Source organism: Parasteatoda tepidariorum, chromosome 3 (assembly GCF_982258835.1).
Source record: "Parasteatoda tepidariorum strain Cologne lab strain chromosome 3, Ptep-v5.0, whole genome shotgun sequence".
Lineage (NCBI taxonomy): Eukaryota > Metazoa > Arthropoda > Arachnida > Araneae > Theridiidae > Parasteatoda > Parasteatoda tepidariorum.
In genome coordinates, this window is record NC_141757.1 from 32,864,526 (window position 1) to 32,880,036 (window position 15,511).

General features: G+C 28.4%; 1 protein-coding gene across 2 annotated transcripts; it reads right to left on the reverse strand.

Moving 5' to 3' along the window:
• Positions 1–5,462: 5,462 nt before the first annotated feature.
• On the reverse strand, positions 5,463–10,945 carry LOC107442578 (uncharacterized). Of its 2 annotated transcripts, none has more exons than XM_016056177.4 (2): positions 10,237–10,945; positions 5,463–6,249 (listed from the first exon to the last, which is right to left on the reverse strand). In XM_016056177.4, exons 1-2 carry the CDS (start codon positions 10,858–10,860, stop codon positions 5,596–5,598), a joined length of 1,278 nt encoding a protein of 425 aa, XP_015911663.3. In that variant the 5' UTR covers positions 10,861–10,945; the 3' UTR covers positions 5,463–5,595. The 2 variants fall into 2 exon arrangements, with proteins under 2 accessions (XP_015911663.3, XP_087015145.1); XM_087159019.1 differs by having other exon boundaries at positions 5,463–6,245; positions 10,233–10,942.
• Between the last annotated feature and the right edge of the window lie 4,566 nt (positions 10,946–15,511).

Genomic DNA, 15,511 nt, shown 5'->3' on the forward strand with positions numbered 1-15,511 from the left:
TTTTTTTTTTGTTCACTTGTTGCTAAACACCATAGTTTAGTTCAAAATTGAGCCTATGTTTTGTAACATTAGTTAAAAAACTGTAAATTTTGCTCCCTTTCTCTACATATACTGATCAAGTGAAAATTTTGTTGAAAAAAAAGTTATTGTAAGCTTAGTGTGAAATGCTGGCAAAAGAAGAGAATTGGACACTTGATGAAACCCTTGAGTTTTTTCAATGAAATCAAATATAAAAAAAAACCTGACTACACAACCAACATATTGTTTTCAGATACTTGATTACTTACATACCCTCCAACAACATGGAATTTCTATAGTTTAAAAAATTCTTTTTGTTAGGAAAAGTAATGCATCAATATTTAAAACAAAATTAGTAATAAAATTGCCCAGCAATACATAAAAAGAATTTAATCAGATACATAAAAAGTCAGATAGATAAATGGTCATATTCTCAAGTTTTGATAAAAGTTTTATAATTTTATTTATTTATCTTTATTTTTAAAAAAGATTAAAAGATTCTGAAAATTGCTGGAGAGATTAATTTGCAAAAATCTCAAATGTTAGAGGGTATACACTCAGAGCCGGATTATACCTTTCGTAGGCCCTAGGCATAGCCGTTTTTGGGCCCTCCTTCCCCCACTCCTCCCCTCTTTTCAAAATATATGCTAAAATTTTCTTGCATATTTTTTTTACATTTTTATTAATATGGATTTTAATTTACAAATTTGTTTATCGAACTTTATCTGCAATACCGACATACTGCCAATATTGCAGTTGATATCGATAATACCATTATGATTAGTTAGATCGATAACTATGTAAACACTTCACGTCAACAATACAACAACAAACCAGCAAAGAAAACAGTGAAATTGATAGTGATATTAATTACAAGAAATATTTATACTACAAATAACTTCGTAGTTTTCATGATACTACTATGATAACTAAGTGAAGGAAATTAACCTTGTCAAAAGCAGGGCTAAAGAGAATAGAAGGGCTGGTTCATTCCTTTGAAGTATCTCTCGCCGCTCCGATCCTCCGACGTCACTTTGGCGCAAAGCTGGCACTTTTACTTCAAGAACGGAGTGTTTGGCCGTACTAGCTCTAACTAATATTGGATCATTTCTTTTTGCGAGATATTCTAAGACATTTGTTATTTTCTATAATGACTTTCCTCAGTTTTTGCAGTGAATTTACAAGAATTTAAAACTATTATCGAAATGCCAGTTTGCGCGATTGCAACTTGCAAAAATTCTGATATAAAAACAAAAGGAAAAAGTATAATTTTTCGCGTGTTCCCTAAAGTAAATGAACAACTATGTAAAGAATGGATTCCGAAATGACGCAGTTAATATAAAACAGCAATACGTTTATTCTGTCGTAAAGAACTTTTATAAAAATTCATTATCTAAATAGAAACCGCCTCGTTACTTCATAAAGAAAGGCAGGTGAAAAGAATTAAAAAATAGATAAAGTCAAAGAAAATTAAAATGTAAGTAAAAAGTATAAATAAAATATATAGTATATTGTTGAAATTCTCCTAATTTCATAACATATTTTTTAATGTAGTTATTCTAAATATTTATGATTTTTTTTTAAAAATTATATTCTCTTCAATTTAAATATCGATAAATTATATCATCGTAAATTTAAATGTCTATAAACAATTGTAAAATTTCTAATGTCATTATGAACCTAAATTATTATTTTGTTTCAGTAATTAGCGTTTAAGGTTGATGTTTCCTAATGATTAAGTATGAACAAATTGCTATTAACGACATATTTTAAAATCAGGGATTCTAAATTTAACTTAACTTATCTTTATAAAAGAACATGTAGATAAAAAAAAGTGTCGATATATGCCTTCATTTTTCTTAATAGTTAAAGTTAAAACTGAACTTTTTAAAATAAAGTATTTATCGTGTCATTTTCACTAACTAGCGAAACATTTTTATAAGTTTAAAATGGTATTTTTTTAATATAATAACCAAGAAAGTTTTCTTTGAACTATGTTTATGAACGGAAATAATGTGTTAATTACGTAAAGTTTGAAGGCTAATAACCAGAAAAAGTCTAACTTATTTTTACAAAGAGAAAGATGCAAAGTTATCATATCTTTGCTTGGGATCTCCGAGATCTGTGGACACAGTGACGTCATGAGGAGGGAAATCGTAGCTTCAGCTCTAAGAGCGGAGTGAACTAGCCCTTGTATTCTCTTTAGCCCTGGTCAAAAGTAAATCTTTTGAAATTATTTATAAATAAATTTACAAGGTAGGTTAAATGTTTACTAATAGAAAAAAAAATATTTAATACTATTTTAATAAAATGTTAGTCATGTTTTATTTTTGTCAAAAAAAAATTTTCTCCCAAGTTTTTCGTAGGCCCTAGGCACGTGCCTATAGGTTAATCCGGCCCTGCATACACTTATAAACATGTCTTTGACTAGATTTGCCAAAAAAAAAAAAAAAGATTTTATGGCTAAAAAACAGATATTAAGGAGTTAAAAATGAATCAAAATACATCAGTATTTTTGCTTCAAGGAAAAAAAATTCCAACTATATCTTTGGGACAACATATTCATATAGAAGATCTTGCAGGAAAGCCAAAAAATTTATAAAAATATGCATAAAACCATAATGTTCGAATTATAAATTTATTGCTTGACCTAAAAACCTTCTATTTCATTTTTTGATTAGCCTATCATAGTTAATAGTGTGACAGTCAATCACAAAACATTTAATCACTAAACCAGGTCTAAAAGTCAAGAATATAAAATTAAGGACTAAATTTCCTCCAAATTTAAGGATGTGGATGCTGATTCTCTAATGGGAGCAATTTCTACGATACCAACATGGATTCGCAGATATACAATTGGTAGTAGTTTCAGTAGTTCCTGCACTTGAGCAAAAAAAAAAAAAAAATGTTTTTAAAAAAACTCAGATATTTTTTCTTAGAATAAAAGTTATGCAAAAATATCTTTATATAAAGAGGGAGTAAATAGTATAAATATGGAAAATTATTAAGTAGTAGCAAAATATGAGGATTTTCTCGTGAAAATAAGTATAGTATGATGTAGAGAGAAAAAGGGAGCTTTTTATGTGTTTCTCTCACATGGAATGTTCCATACTATCAAGTCTCAAACAAAGGAAATAAACTAATATCATACTTGACATGCTATGAAGACTTGAGTGTTCATTTTGTTATATACTTTGTTTCAAAGCATAAAACAAAATTTCTGAATTTGAAATTTCTTCAATTCTTTTTTAAGTTGGAAAATACAAAAATTTCAGGGCATTTCTTGAAATTTTCAATAATTAAGGACACTTGTTTTTTTTCCTCAATATTTTTACAGCATTACAGGATGTAATGCTGTAAGTAAAAACAAAAGCAAATTTTTTTAAGATTGTATAACATTTTAATTTTGAAAATACCAGATATAAAATTTCTGTTTAATGAATAGCTGAGGAGAGAGAATATCTTTGATAGTTAAAATTTTTAAAAATGAACCAAGCAAAATTTATATACATCTATAATACAATGACAAATAAAGAAAATTTTATTTGATTGTTGTTAAATTCATCCTATTATTTATCATTATCATAACATTTATTTTAACATTGTCCCCCCCCCCCAAAAAAAAAAATTACTTTTGATGTACATGTTCTTATACTTTCACAAAAAGATGCAAAACGAGTTGAAGAGTAGTAGAAATAAACCATGATAAGAATGTGCAAGTAAAAATATATTAGGAATATCGCATCATAATTATCTAGAACAACATCGCTTAATTTATTATTATTTGTTAAATTGAAGGTTGATTAATAAAAATACTATTTATAAATAATATTAAGACGTTGTAATTGTTAAATATATTATACTCATCAGTAAACTTACAGCTAAATATTTCTCTAATAATAATAATTAAAAAAAAAAAAACATTAGCAGTAACGAGCTAAACTTTTTACACTCTCAGCACAACAATCACATAGCCAATAAGAACTACAGCCAGTAACTTACTTGGATTGGAATAAACCTATTTCAGGGGAAATAGGGAGCATTAGAAATAGATTTCTTCGAAACCAAGTGAAAAAAAATAACCAAATGGAAACTCTTTCTCGAAAAGAGTTTCCATTCATATTTAAAGAGTTTATGATTGCAATTCAGCTCAAATAATAATATTTATTTCTAGCTATTTAATGTATCATTTTTAAATAAGTGAAAACAAAGAAGCATCAATTGAAAAGAAGAATAAATAGTTTAATGAATTATTAGTTGATATATCTGTAATCCTTTAAAATTTTATATACATGAGTGTAATAAAACCTAATTTTATAATTATAAAAATATCACAAATTTTATACTACTGAATTAATAAATTCATCATCAGCATTGGCACGACAGCCCTTCGTGAGCCTGGGCCTTCCTCAGAAGCTTTTCCCATTCTGTCCTTCTCCCAGCAATTGTTTTCCAGTTCTTTACTTTTAGGATGGCAAAATCCTCATCTACACAGTCCTTCCATCTCTTTTTGGGCCTTCCTCTTGGCCTTTTATTGGAGGGGGTTGCATTAGAGACTCTCAATGCTGTTCGTTCTGGGCTCATTCTCACTACATGCCCGGCCCATCTCATTCTACTTAATTTAATAGATTTAATGATATCATCAAATTAATAAATTACATATATACTATGTATTGCAAATCACTTATTGAATTCTCAATTGCATACAGCAGTGTTTCCCAAAGTGTGGTACGCGTACCCCCAGGGGTACGGGAACAGTTTAGCAGGGGTACGCGTTCTTATGCGAAATATCTTGCAACAAACGAAAATTAAAAAAAATTTTAGTTAAAAACAAAGCTAGCCATGAAAATTTACGATTACGTATTTTTCTATTGGATATTTTTTGCAGAGTTAACAGTTAATAATTAGTGGTGTCAACAGCCAGTTGTGATTTTTACTTTTTGTGCGATTTTTCATAATAAAAAATTCATTCATTTTTTTATTAGGGGTACTCAGCGTTACGAAAAATTTAGAAAGGGTACACAAAGTTCATAAGTTTGGGAAACACTGGCATACAGGACACTAATTTTTAGAATCAAATGCTGTTTAACATGGATACTCAAACCAACTCTTAATTAATATGATACATAATTTTTAAAACTGTGGATAAAGTTAAAATAAGTAATGGAAAACTACTTTTTTTTCTTCAGAAAAGTGGATGTAAAAAGCTTTCAACATTCTGGTAAAATATTAAATTTAAACTATTCTTAATACTTATTGTAAAACAATTGTATTGGTAATTTTTAGTTTCTTCCATTCTGTCCAAATTTTCCCTGTGTTCTGGAAAAAAATAGTTTTCTTCAAGACCAAATGATGCCAATCCCACTTACAACACATTGTGAAGCATTTCATTCTTTGTTTTTTTCAAAAATTAAAATTAAAAATGTAACTGCTAAACCACAATCCATGGATATAAAGAAATTTATTATTTTTTAGATGCTTTTCTAAAATACATGAACAATATTACAATATTTATTTTGTTTTGATAACCAAATTTTCTGTCCTTGATCACTTTTCATGAAATAACATTTATATGAATCACCCAGAACGAGCTGCAAGCCTCTGAAAGTATCTGACTTGTGCAGCTGCAAATACATCACCAACTGTTCGCTTTTCAAATATGTTTCTTGATTTTTTACATACACCAGTCTCTTTATCATCATGATCTTTTTCCAATCCATTTGTTGATACGGATAAAGTTATGTGTTTATCACTGATTAGCTCAGAGTCCAAAGATTCAGACACCTCAGATGAATCTGAATCTAACCTAACTCGTTTTTGTTTGTTGCCAGTTTCTTGGTCTTCTGTTGCTTTTCTCTTAGAGTTCACACTAACAGATTTTTTCTGTATTTTAGATTCTTTTGATGAATCATTTGATACATCATCCTCAGATCTGGACAAACTTCTACGCTTCCGTTTATCATTTACACTTGTCTTAGATATATCATTATGTTCCTGTTCTGACTTACTGCTAGATAAATCTTTAGAGTTTTCAACATGAGAAGACTTTTTATCTTTTACAAACTGGGATTTAGTGGGCTTCTTTCGATATTCCCGCATTGACTTTTCATAACTGTTGCCACCTTTCTGGTCAGAATTCTCACTTGAAGAGGAATCATCATCAGTCAAGTCTTTATCATCATAATTCTCTTCTGATTTCATTGCCACATTATCTTTAGAAGATGAACCTGCCTAAAATTGTCATAAAAGGAATTTTATTAAATTTTTATCGTAAACTTTTTTAAAGATTTTATAACTAATTTATCCTTTTAATTATTTAATTTTCTCAGGAATATTTTTAACCACCTTGCACAGCCGAAAGAGCCAATGTTTCAAAAATGTTTAGTATATTGTAAGATAAAGTTATGAGGCTAAAATTGCTTCTATTGCGATTATTTAATTTGGGATCATAAAGTAAGAAATTAAGTTACTTTATCTCATTCGTGTTAATTATAAGCAGAGTGTAAATAAAAAATTATTTCTTTTAGATAAAATCATATTTTTTAAAAATTAATATATAGATTTCAGGTATTGATTATAAAATTCATTTTGGGAAGCAAGTACTTATGATAACAGTGTTTGCAAATCTGTAAACTCACAGAATCAGTTGCTTATTGTTATTAAACTTCCGTGAGAGAAATCATTTAGAGATTAAACATTAAAATTTCTTTAGTTATCAGATTTACAACCATCGGATATTTGAATCAAAAGAACTAAAATTGAACTTTTTGAGTCACGATGACAAATTCTCTATGCCAAAACTTTTCATTGGTTTTCAAGGAAATTGTTTAGTCTCATGTCTGGCATAATCAAAGCCATGGAATCTTAAGTTTTTATAGAAAATTTTGGTTGATTCTAGGTGGTTGAAAAGTCTTATGTGTAAAAAAACAAAAAAAAAGGTTTTGATCTTTGATCACTTAGATAAATATTTATAATCATATATACAAAAATGTAATTTGAATAAACAAAAGACAATTCTTTTAACTATAACTTTTTCACAGGTGCCAATTTTACAAAAAAAAAAGCCATCAATAATTAGATAGCAACAACACAGAAATATCCAGTTAAGGTTTATGCTTTTCAAATTAGCAAAATTTTAAGTTTTAAATTAAATATGCAACTTAATTCGCCATTGGTATATAATATTACTAAAATTATGCATGAAATTAACTATTAAATTGAAAAAATATCACTTACACAAACATAAGAAATTAAAAATTTCTGAAATTTTATACTTCATTATAGAATTAAATTGATTATTTAGAATCAACCTTGTACTTTTTGGTTAAATTTAAACTAGTCCTACGTGCTTTTATTTTTTTTTATCTCTTTGAATTTTTTACTATTAAAACATATTTTCAGTTATTGCTTTTAAAATCGTTAAAAGTAGAACACTAAACAAAAACAAATTCTTAACTCTCTGTAGTTAAGAAAACAAAATCTTATTTTAAAAAGATTATTTTGAAAATTTAATAAAATAACTTGTAATTTTTATAACATAACTGTAATACCACAATCTTGATGACAAAATTGTAGTAATTATAGATAAATTGTAAATGTTGTAATCTCCGCTTTTAAGTCAGAATGACTAATTACAACTAAAGTTATCAAGCCTATAGTAACTTATGGTAGCAAAATTTGGACTTGGATGAACTAAGATAAAATAACTATTATTTGAAAGAAAATTTTTTAAAAGAATTCCATTGAACAAAAAATATCATTCAATGCATTGAATGATAAATAAATAAAGAGCCTGGTTGTTTCTGCCAACTAGGGGATGGATTTGGGTTGTAACCTTACAACAAAATTAATAATTACTAGTTTACTTTGTCCCTATGTCTAAACTTCTTAAATACTATTATTTGATGCTTAGTTTAGATGCTTTTTTTTCTCTTTTTACTAGCATTAACATAAAATCATCACTAAAAAGACTTTAATTTTGTTTTAAAAAAAAAATATTTTTTTTAAATCCAAAACATTAAGCATTTTTAATTATTTCTAACATGCCTGAAAAACAATACAGATGTATATTAGATAGATAAACATCAACAATGTTTACAATATTTGTTTAATCATCTGAGCATGAAAACAATTATTTTTCTTAGAACTCCTCAAAAAATATTTTCTTGAACAAAAGCATTGTCTATATATACACATGTGTTTTTTACGAAAATAAATAGATTTAAAAAGTATTCATAAAATTTAAGTATCTCCATAAATGTGTCTGCGTATGGCGTATCTGTGTCTATATTATCTAACTTTGCCGATAAGTGAGAAGTGTTGTGATCACTGATTAGTAAATGAAGTTATACTGTCCTAAGTTTAAATAATTTTTTTCAATTAAAAGTGTCTTTTAAAAATTAAACTTCATAAATTTACGAAAATTTTCAGTAATAAATGTTACTGTTTATTTACACTCTAAATATCATGCGAAATAGTAAAAATGAGCAGTATCTCAAATTTTATGCAAGTGAATATTCCGTCAGATGACTCAGTTATTTATTCCAATCAAAACCTTTAGGTAGGTACTGATATAATTAATAGGGATGTAACCATTGGTGAGTTGGTCGAATATTCTTTATTCGGCCAATAAAACCGGCTAAATACCAAATATTCAACAGCTGAATAGCAACATTTTTTAAAATAAAAAAATCATTAATCAATATTATTTTTTATATAGATATAAGTTTAATCATTATAGAAATATAATCAACACTTAGCTCGTATTGTTGGTAAGGGATGATGGGTTAAAAACTAAAATACCTATTTAAAAAAAAAAAATCAAGCTAAAATGTTAGAAAAAAAAAATCAAAAAAAAAAATCTCTTAATTCTTAAAACAAAACTAATGTTAAAAATAATATTTTCCTGAAAAAATTATCTATAAAACATTAACCGGGATAATGTCCATCAGAAACACTTTTAAAAATGCAGCGCTGTCATAAAAATGTCAATAAAAAAAACAAAGAATTTAAAGAAAAGCTAAACAGAAAATATAATAATCAATCTTAACTTTTAAAAGAAAATTTAAAGCTAAACATTAATTTTTTCCAATTACGGTATTTTCAAGAAAAAAAGTGAAGATTAAAGTCTAATAGAGACCCTCTAAACTTTAGAGGGTCTCTATTAGACTTTAATACAGTCTAAAGGGTCATGTCATAATAAGAGCGTCTATGAAAATAAGTTTTGAAAAAAAAAAGGCTAGATAGAAATCAAAACAAAAATTGTTCTTAATTTGTAAACGTTCAACGCTAAAAATCTTAATCAAACTTTTTCACATTGCCATACTTTCAATAAAATAAGCAATTACTTCTTTTTGAAGCCTAAAGGCTCTTTTTTCCCTATATCTTATTGATAATTTTATTTTTTTAAAAAATGAAATAATAAACTAGCAACTACTTATCACTTAAAAATTTAAGGTTTTTATCAGAGACTGATTCTTCCCTATTACAAATAACACCAGGGATCTGTTCAGGCCAAATTTACTACCATTTGGCAGTACCTTCACAAAATCAACTTTAGGAAAATTTCACAAAATACTTTTTCTTAAAATTGTATTTTTGTATCCCGTAAGAAACGATAAATCCATATTCTTATGTTGATTTTTTAATATAATTTTTAATTTTTCACAAATTATGTCTAAATTTTCACAAAATAGGTACCTCTCAGAAAAACCTAGACAGACCCCATAACACAACTATCACAATATCTGAGCAGGGGATAGTTCCGTATCGTGATCTGTCGCCCAGCTACAATCGCCAAGGTGCCAAATAGATTTTAAACATGCATGCTAATTTTTTTTAAAAAAAAAAACTGTAGATGTTTGCCCGGGGGTGGCTATGAGCTATACCTTTCGAGTTGGTCCCCTTCTGTGATTTATTATTTTTTTTAAGTTTCTCGCGGGCCACTGCCGGAAGTTTCCAAGATTTGGCGATTACTCTTCTACAGATCATGATACAGAAATCCCCCCTCTGAGCAAAGTAGAACATTGCATGCAGTCATGCATAATATTATCCTGCTACATATTACTATTAGTTTTAACTAGAACAAGATTTGTATCGATAATAAATCACGAGGTATTTTTAAATAATTTAATGGACTGACACAGTAAATATTTACCATTATTTAAATTCTTTTGACTAGTTCATTATTTTTTTTAAGTAAATAGGTAAGATACATACCAGTTCCCTTTCAGAATCACTTATAGGCTCTTCTTTAATAGCAGTCCGTTCACCAAAAACAGGTATTTTTTCTTCTCCTACGGTTTGTTTCAGAAAATGCCGATAAAATCCACTCAGATCTTTCTGTTTGGTCACGTCCATCATGTCATTCAACATATTTTCACGACGTTCTCTTTCTTCTTCTTCTTCTCTTTCCTGAACTTTCTTTTTGTAAGCTGCCGTAACAAACATTTCTTTATCTTTAAATTGATCGCCTTCTTTTTCTCTTTCTACTTGTACCTTCTTCTCGACACGTCGTTCGTATTCTTTCTTTCTTTTATCTGCTGCTTTTAACAAATGATCAATATAGCGGGAGGACTTTTGTACCTTAGGTGCAACTTCGGCTGCTTTTTCAGCTTTCATATCATCGTAAATACTATCGTATTCATAGATGCTCGGATCTATTGCTTCCTTTGAAATAATTTTTTTGGATGAAATAGGTTTCGATTGTGGTATCTTTGAAGACTTTTTCTTTGAAGTTGTAACGTCATCATCACTATCAGAGCCGAAGATTCCTCCACTTTTGGGGCGAAGAGTTTGAGCTTTTTTCGGAATAACAAGTCCAAATGATTTTTTACTCTCCATTTTACAGGTTAAAACTGTTTAAAGCGTAACGAAACAAACTTAGCTAAACATAACAATAAATTGATAGATTGATGCCAGTAAGTAGAATATATGTTGCCAAAATGAAAAAAATCAATTGTTAGATAATAAATGTGAATTATGTTTGTAGCTTGCTTGATGAATTGTAATTTCTTTTTAAGTGCCATTCTCCTTGCATCCGCTTTGAATATCCTGGCACCCTTTAACTGAACATTCAGTCCGGAACGAAATCAATGCAGTGGAAAGAGGCGCACATATCAAAGTAGTCTTCATGGGAAAAAAATCACGCATGCGAGTTTGAAAATGCGAACGGTGCTCCTGAATGGTGAAAAACTTTTACTCGTGAAAAATTCGCCAATTAGGTTCTTGCTCGTATCTCCGAATATGCATATGCGATATTTTTGCATACAGTGTGAATACTTTTAATAAAAAATTTCGGAAACTTTATTCGCGATCGCAGCGAACTATAGGGGGCGTTGTTGTATGAGACGCATACCTGCGATTTCTATATGAACCGTCATTCAGTTACTCTGGAGACGTCGTTAATGTAGCGTGTAGCATTGCAACGTTCCTTCTTTAATGTGGCTTATTAAATTTAAAAAAGAAAAATGCTTGATATTCTTTCTTGTACAACCGAAAATAAAATGGTATCTCTTTTCATTAGAGAAGGAATATCCAAAACACATCGGAAAAATATTTGTACATTAACAGAAAAAAATATGTATATTCTTATAAGAGTTAAAACCTAATGCCCGAGAAATAGTATTATTAAATTTAACGATATAACATGAAAGGCCCATTTAAACTTTACATTCTATAGTTTCAAGAATCATATTAGTTCAAAAATTAAAATGAACAAAAAGTATACATAAGCCTCATAATTTTATGAAATTTAATTTTGCTAACAAAGTTTTTCGACAATAATTTTTATCTAAAAATTTCAAGTTTCAATAAAAATCATTATTTAGAAACTAAGAAACGTAAAATAAAGAATGCTCACGAAACAAAAACAAAAAAACAATTCTTTTTTGTCGCCATTTTAAGTGCTACGAAAATTCGTCTTTGGGATTTGCCAAAAACAAAACAAGATGCAATTTTATTTTTTCAGGAGGGAAATATTTTACCGAAAAAACGAAAATGTACCAATTCCCACAACATGAAACTTTATCTTGGTAAACGTACGTTTTGGAAATGTTATTTCATTTGGAATCTTATTTATCAGAGTTCATATGGCGATATGATTGTTTTGAGTCTATGCTAAACTCTATGTCGGCTCATTTTCCACCGAAATCCGATTGACTATTTTGATTTTAAATAAAGTGTTTTATTTTATGAATTGTTCCAAAAATTTTAAGTGTAGATTGGCGGCACTTAAAAACCGCCAAATCTGTAGCGGCGGTGGCGTTAATACGTTTTATTCCATACTTTTCTGAATCATATTACTTCAAACATTGGAATATACAAGAAGTATACATAAACACATAATGTTATACCATTTAATTTTTCAAAAAAAGTATTTTGAGAACAATTTTTATCAAAAAATTATAAACTAAAAAACGGAAAATAAAGAATTCTTAGGATAAAAAAACGATTTTAAGAATTCTTTACATAGAAATAAAAACTTTCATATTGTTTCTTTTTTATTATTCTTATAGTTCTTAATCAGACGTAAAAAACCATTCTGCAGAGAACCATCATCAAATGAAAAAATATATTTACAAGCAAATTTTTTATTGTAAAAATCATTGCACTTACCTGATTTATAATTCCCGGAGAATTCCAAAATGATAAGTTCCTTGTTTGAAAACTTTATTCTCAAATAATAGATACATAGTTTATCCCTTCATTACTTTTAGATAACATACTACACAGCAAAATTTTATAATTGATATGAATTTGAATATGTAGCTAAAAACAGAATAGCTAAATTCTAGTTGAACTTATTCTTTCAAAACTAAAAAAAACTTACCAAGAAAACGATTACAATTAATTAAGAATCAGCACAAATGGCACTATTTCAAATAATTTGGATAATTTTTTATTGTTGTTTTCCGAATTATATGGATACAGAAATATATACTATTCTATAACGAAGAAGAATATGCTATAACTATTACAATTCTGTATGTTCTGAATTCATATTTATTCACTGGAATGACGAAAGCAATGTTGACTTCACTTTAATTCGTAATGAATTGAAGACAGAAGAAATTCATTTTACCTTAATACACACATCTGTAACAGTATCCGAAATCGGAAGTCATCAGTTGCAAGTTTGTTGATAATAGAAATTAAAAATTATTGAGGAATTTTTCTTCAAATGTTTGGCGTGTTCTGCTCCTGAAAGATTTACTAATATTCTGGAGATTTTTTTCAAGTTCTTCGGCCTTTTCCTAAGGGAAATTTTGTTTCTTATTCGCTGCTAAAAAATGGCGTCTGATTCGGTCAATGACTTTGATGGAACTAAATGAAAACGTGATAAATTAATGTCTGGTATTTACAGGCTCCTGCTAGACGGCGTACTCGAGCGTTGCGATCGCGAATTACCCACGATTAATTTTTCACCTGCCTTTTTTACGGTTTTTTACAACCTCAAAATATTAGAGTAATGAACTCTCCGTGATAGTTCAGAAGCACCGAAAATCGATCCTCGACTTCGGTAAGATCAACCAAGTACATGCGATATACAAGCTCATAAAATCTGTGGTAGGTTGTTGAGAAATCCATGGGTTGAGGGATCTGGACAAAATTCCCATCCCCTTCAGATATAAATTCAGTCTGGATTGAGGTAGTGGCTTAACAAATTGTATTGCCATGTCTTCGGATCACCCTCAGGGATTTTCCCCAGACCGTTGTCAATTGCTCATTGTGCAGCTCTAGTTCAACGTAAATAAAATACCTACTTAGCTATCTGTGCATATTCACCATTTTTTCGCGATCGCAGCGCTTGAATACACCCTCTAATAAAGTAGACAGTTTCAGGGTAAGTTTTCATTTAGTTTCACCAGAATGATTGTTTAGATAGGACATGTTTTTGAAGCAGCAAATAGAAAGCAAAATTTCCCTTAGAAAAAGGCAGAGCATCGCTAAATCTTTTTGAAACAGTACGCGTCTAACATTTCAGGAACAATGTTGCATTAATGCTTTCCTTCGTATAATCATCATCATGGTAAAATATTTTTTTTTTTATGTTCAATTCATTTTAAATTAAAATGAAGATATTTAAGTCCATTGCCTACTTCATGCCAATGAATAAATGTGTTTTCAGAACGTGCAGAACGATAACAGTTCTAGAATATTCCTCTTCCTTATAGAATAGTATGTACTTCTGAATATATATAATTCGGAAAACAACAATAAATGATCATCAGATATATTTGAAATCTGATGATCCTTTATTGTTGTTTTCTGAATATTGGTATGTTGAATATTAATAAAGTGTCATTTATGTTGAATATTAATACGTTCTAAATGTTTTATTGGTAAGTATTTTTTATTTTTAATGATTAATTTCAACTAGAATTCAGCTATTCTGTTACATATTGTAATTCATATCGAAACTCTACAATTATAAAATTTTATAGTGTGGTATGTCATCTTAAATTTATGAAGTGATAATCTATGTATAGATTATTTGAGAATAAATTCCTTAAAACGAAGAACATTTTATTTTGAGATTCTCCGGATTTATGAAGCTAGTAAGTGTTATGATTTTATAATGAAGAATTTACTTGTAAATATATTTTTTCGTATTTGATGATAGTTCTGTTCATAATGATTTTCTACATCTGATTAAGAACTTTCTACATCTGATTAAGAACTTTAAGAACTTTAAAAATCAAATCAATATAAAAAATTTTCCTTTCAATGAGAGAAATTTGTAGTGTAATTTTTTTTTCATCATAAGCATTCTTTATTTTTCGTTTTTATTTTATAAATAAGAATTTTCTATTGAAAATGTAAACTCTTCGATAAAAATCGTTGCCAAAATTAGAAATAATAACTTGTCTGCAAAATTAAATGATATAACATTATATGTTTCAGTATACTTTTCATACTTTAATGTTTGAAATAGTTTGATTCAGAAAATAATGGGACCTGAAGTTAAAATAGATTCTTCATATTAGATCATTAAATTTAGTAGAGCAATTTCTCAAGGATTAAAATTTCTCTCTAATAAAGATACATATCATTTTTCAGTTTATGAACAAATATTTTTCCAATTTTTATTTATATAATATTCTTTATAATTTATATAATTTATTTACTTCCCAATGTTGCTTATTTTTTCAAAAAAAAAAAAAAGAAATTTTATTTTGTTGTGATGGGCATACTAAAGAATATTTAAAAAAAAAAAATAAGTTTAATAAGTTACTATAACGAAAGAACATTACCATGCCACACTCCCCGCTAGAGGGCGTACGATTGTGTTTCGATTGCGAATGCAGTTGAAAAGATAGAACCGAAATATTATTGGATATTTTTAAACGCTTTCAGTTATAACTAGCAGTTCACCAATAGTTTTTCTTAATGAGAGAACGATGTAGTTTATTCGTTGAGTTTTAAAAAAAATCATACGTTTGGGATCGGATTCGTGATTTACATCATGTAAGCTACCAGTATACTATTTTAA

Bases quoted from the DNA above. Each gene is read 5' to 3' on its own strand.
- LOC107442578 (XM_016056177.4), bottom strand. From the start codon at position 10,860: ATGGAGAGTAAAAAATCATTTGGACTTGTTATTCCGAAAAAAGCTCAA. The intron at 6,250-10,236 runs GTATGTATCTTA...TGACAATTTTAG, and splicing joins GTGATTCTGAAAGGGAACTG to GCAGGTTCATCTTCTAAAGA.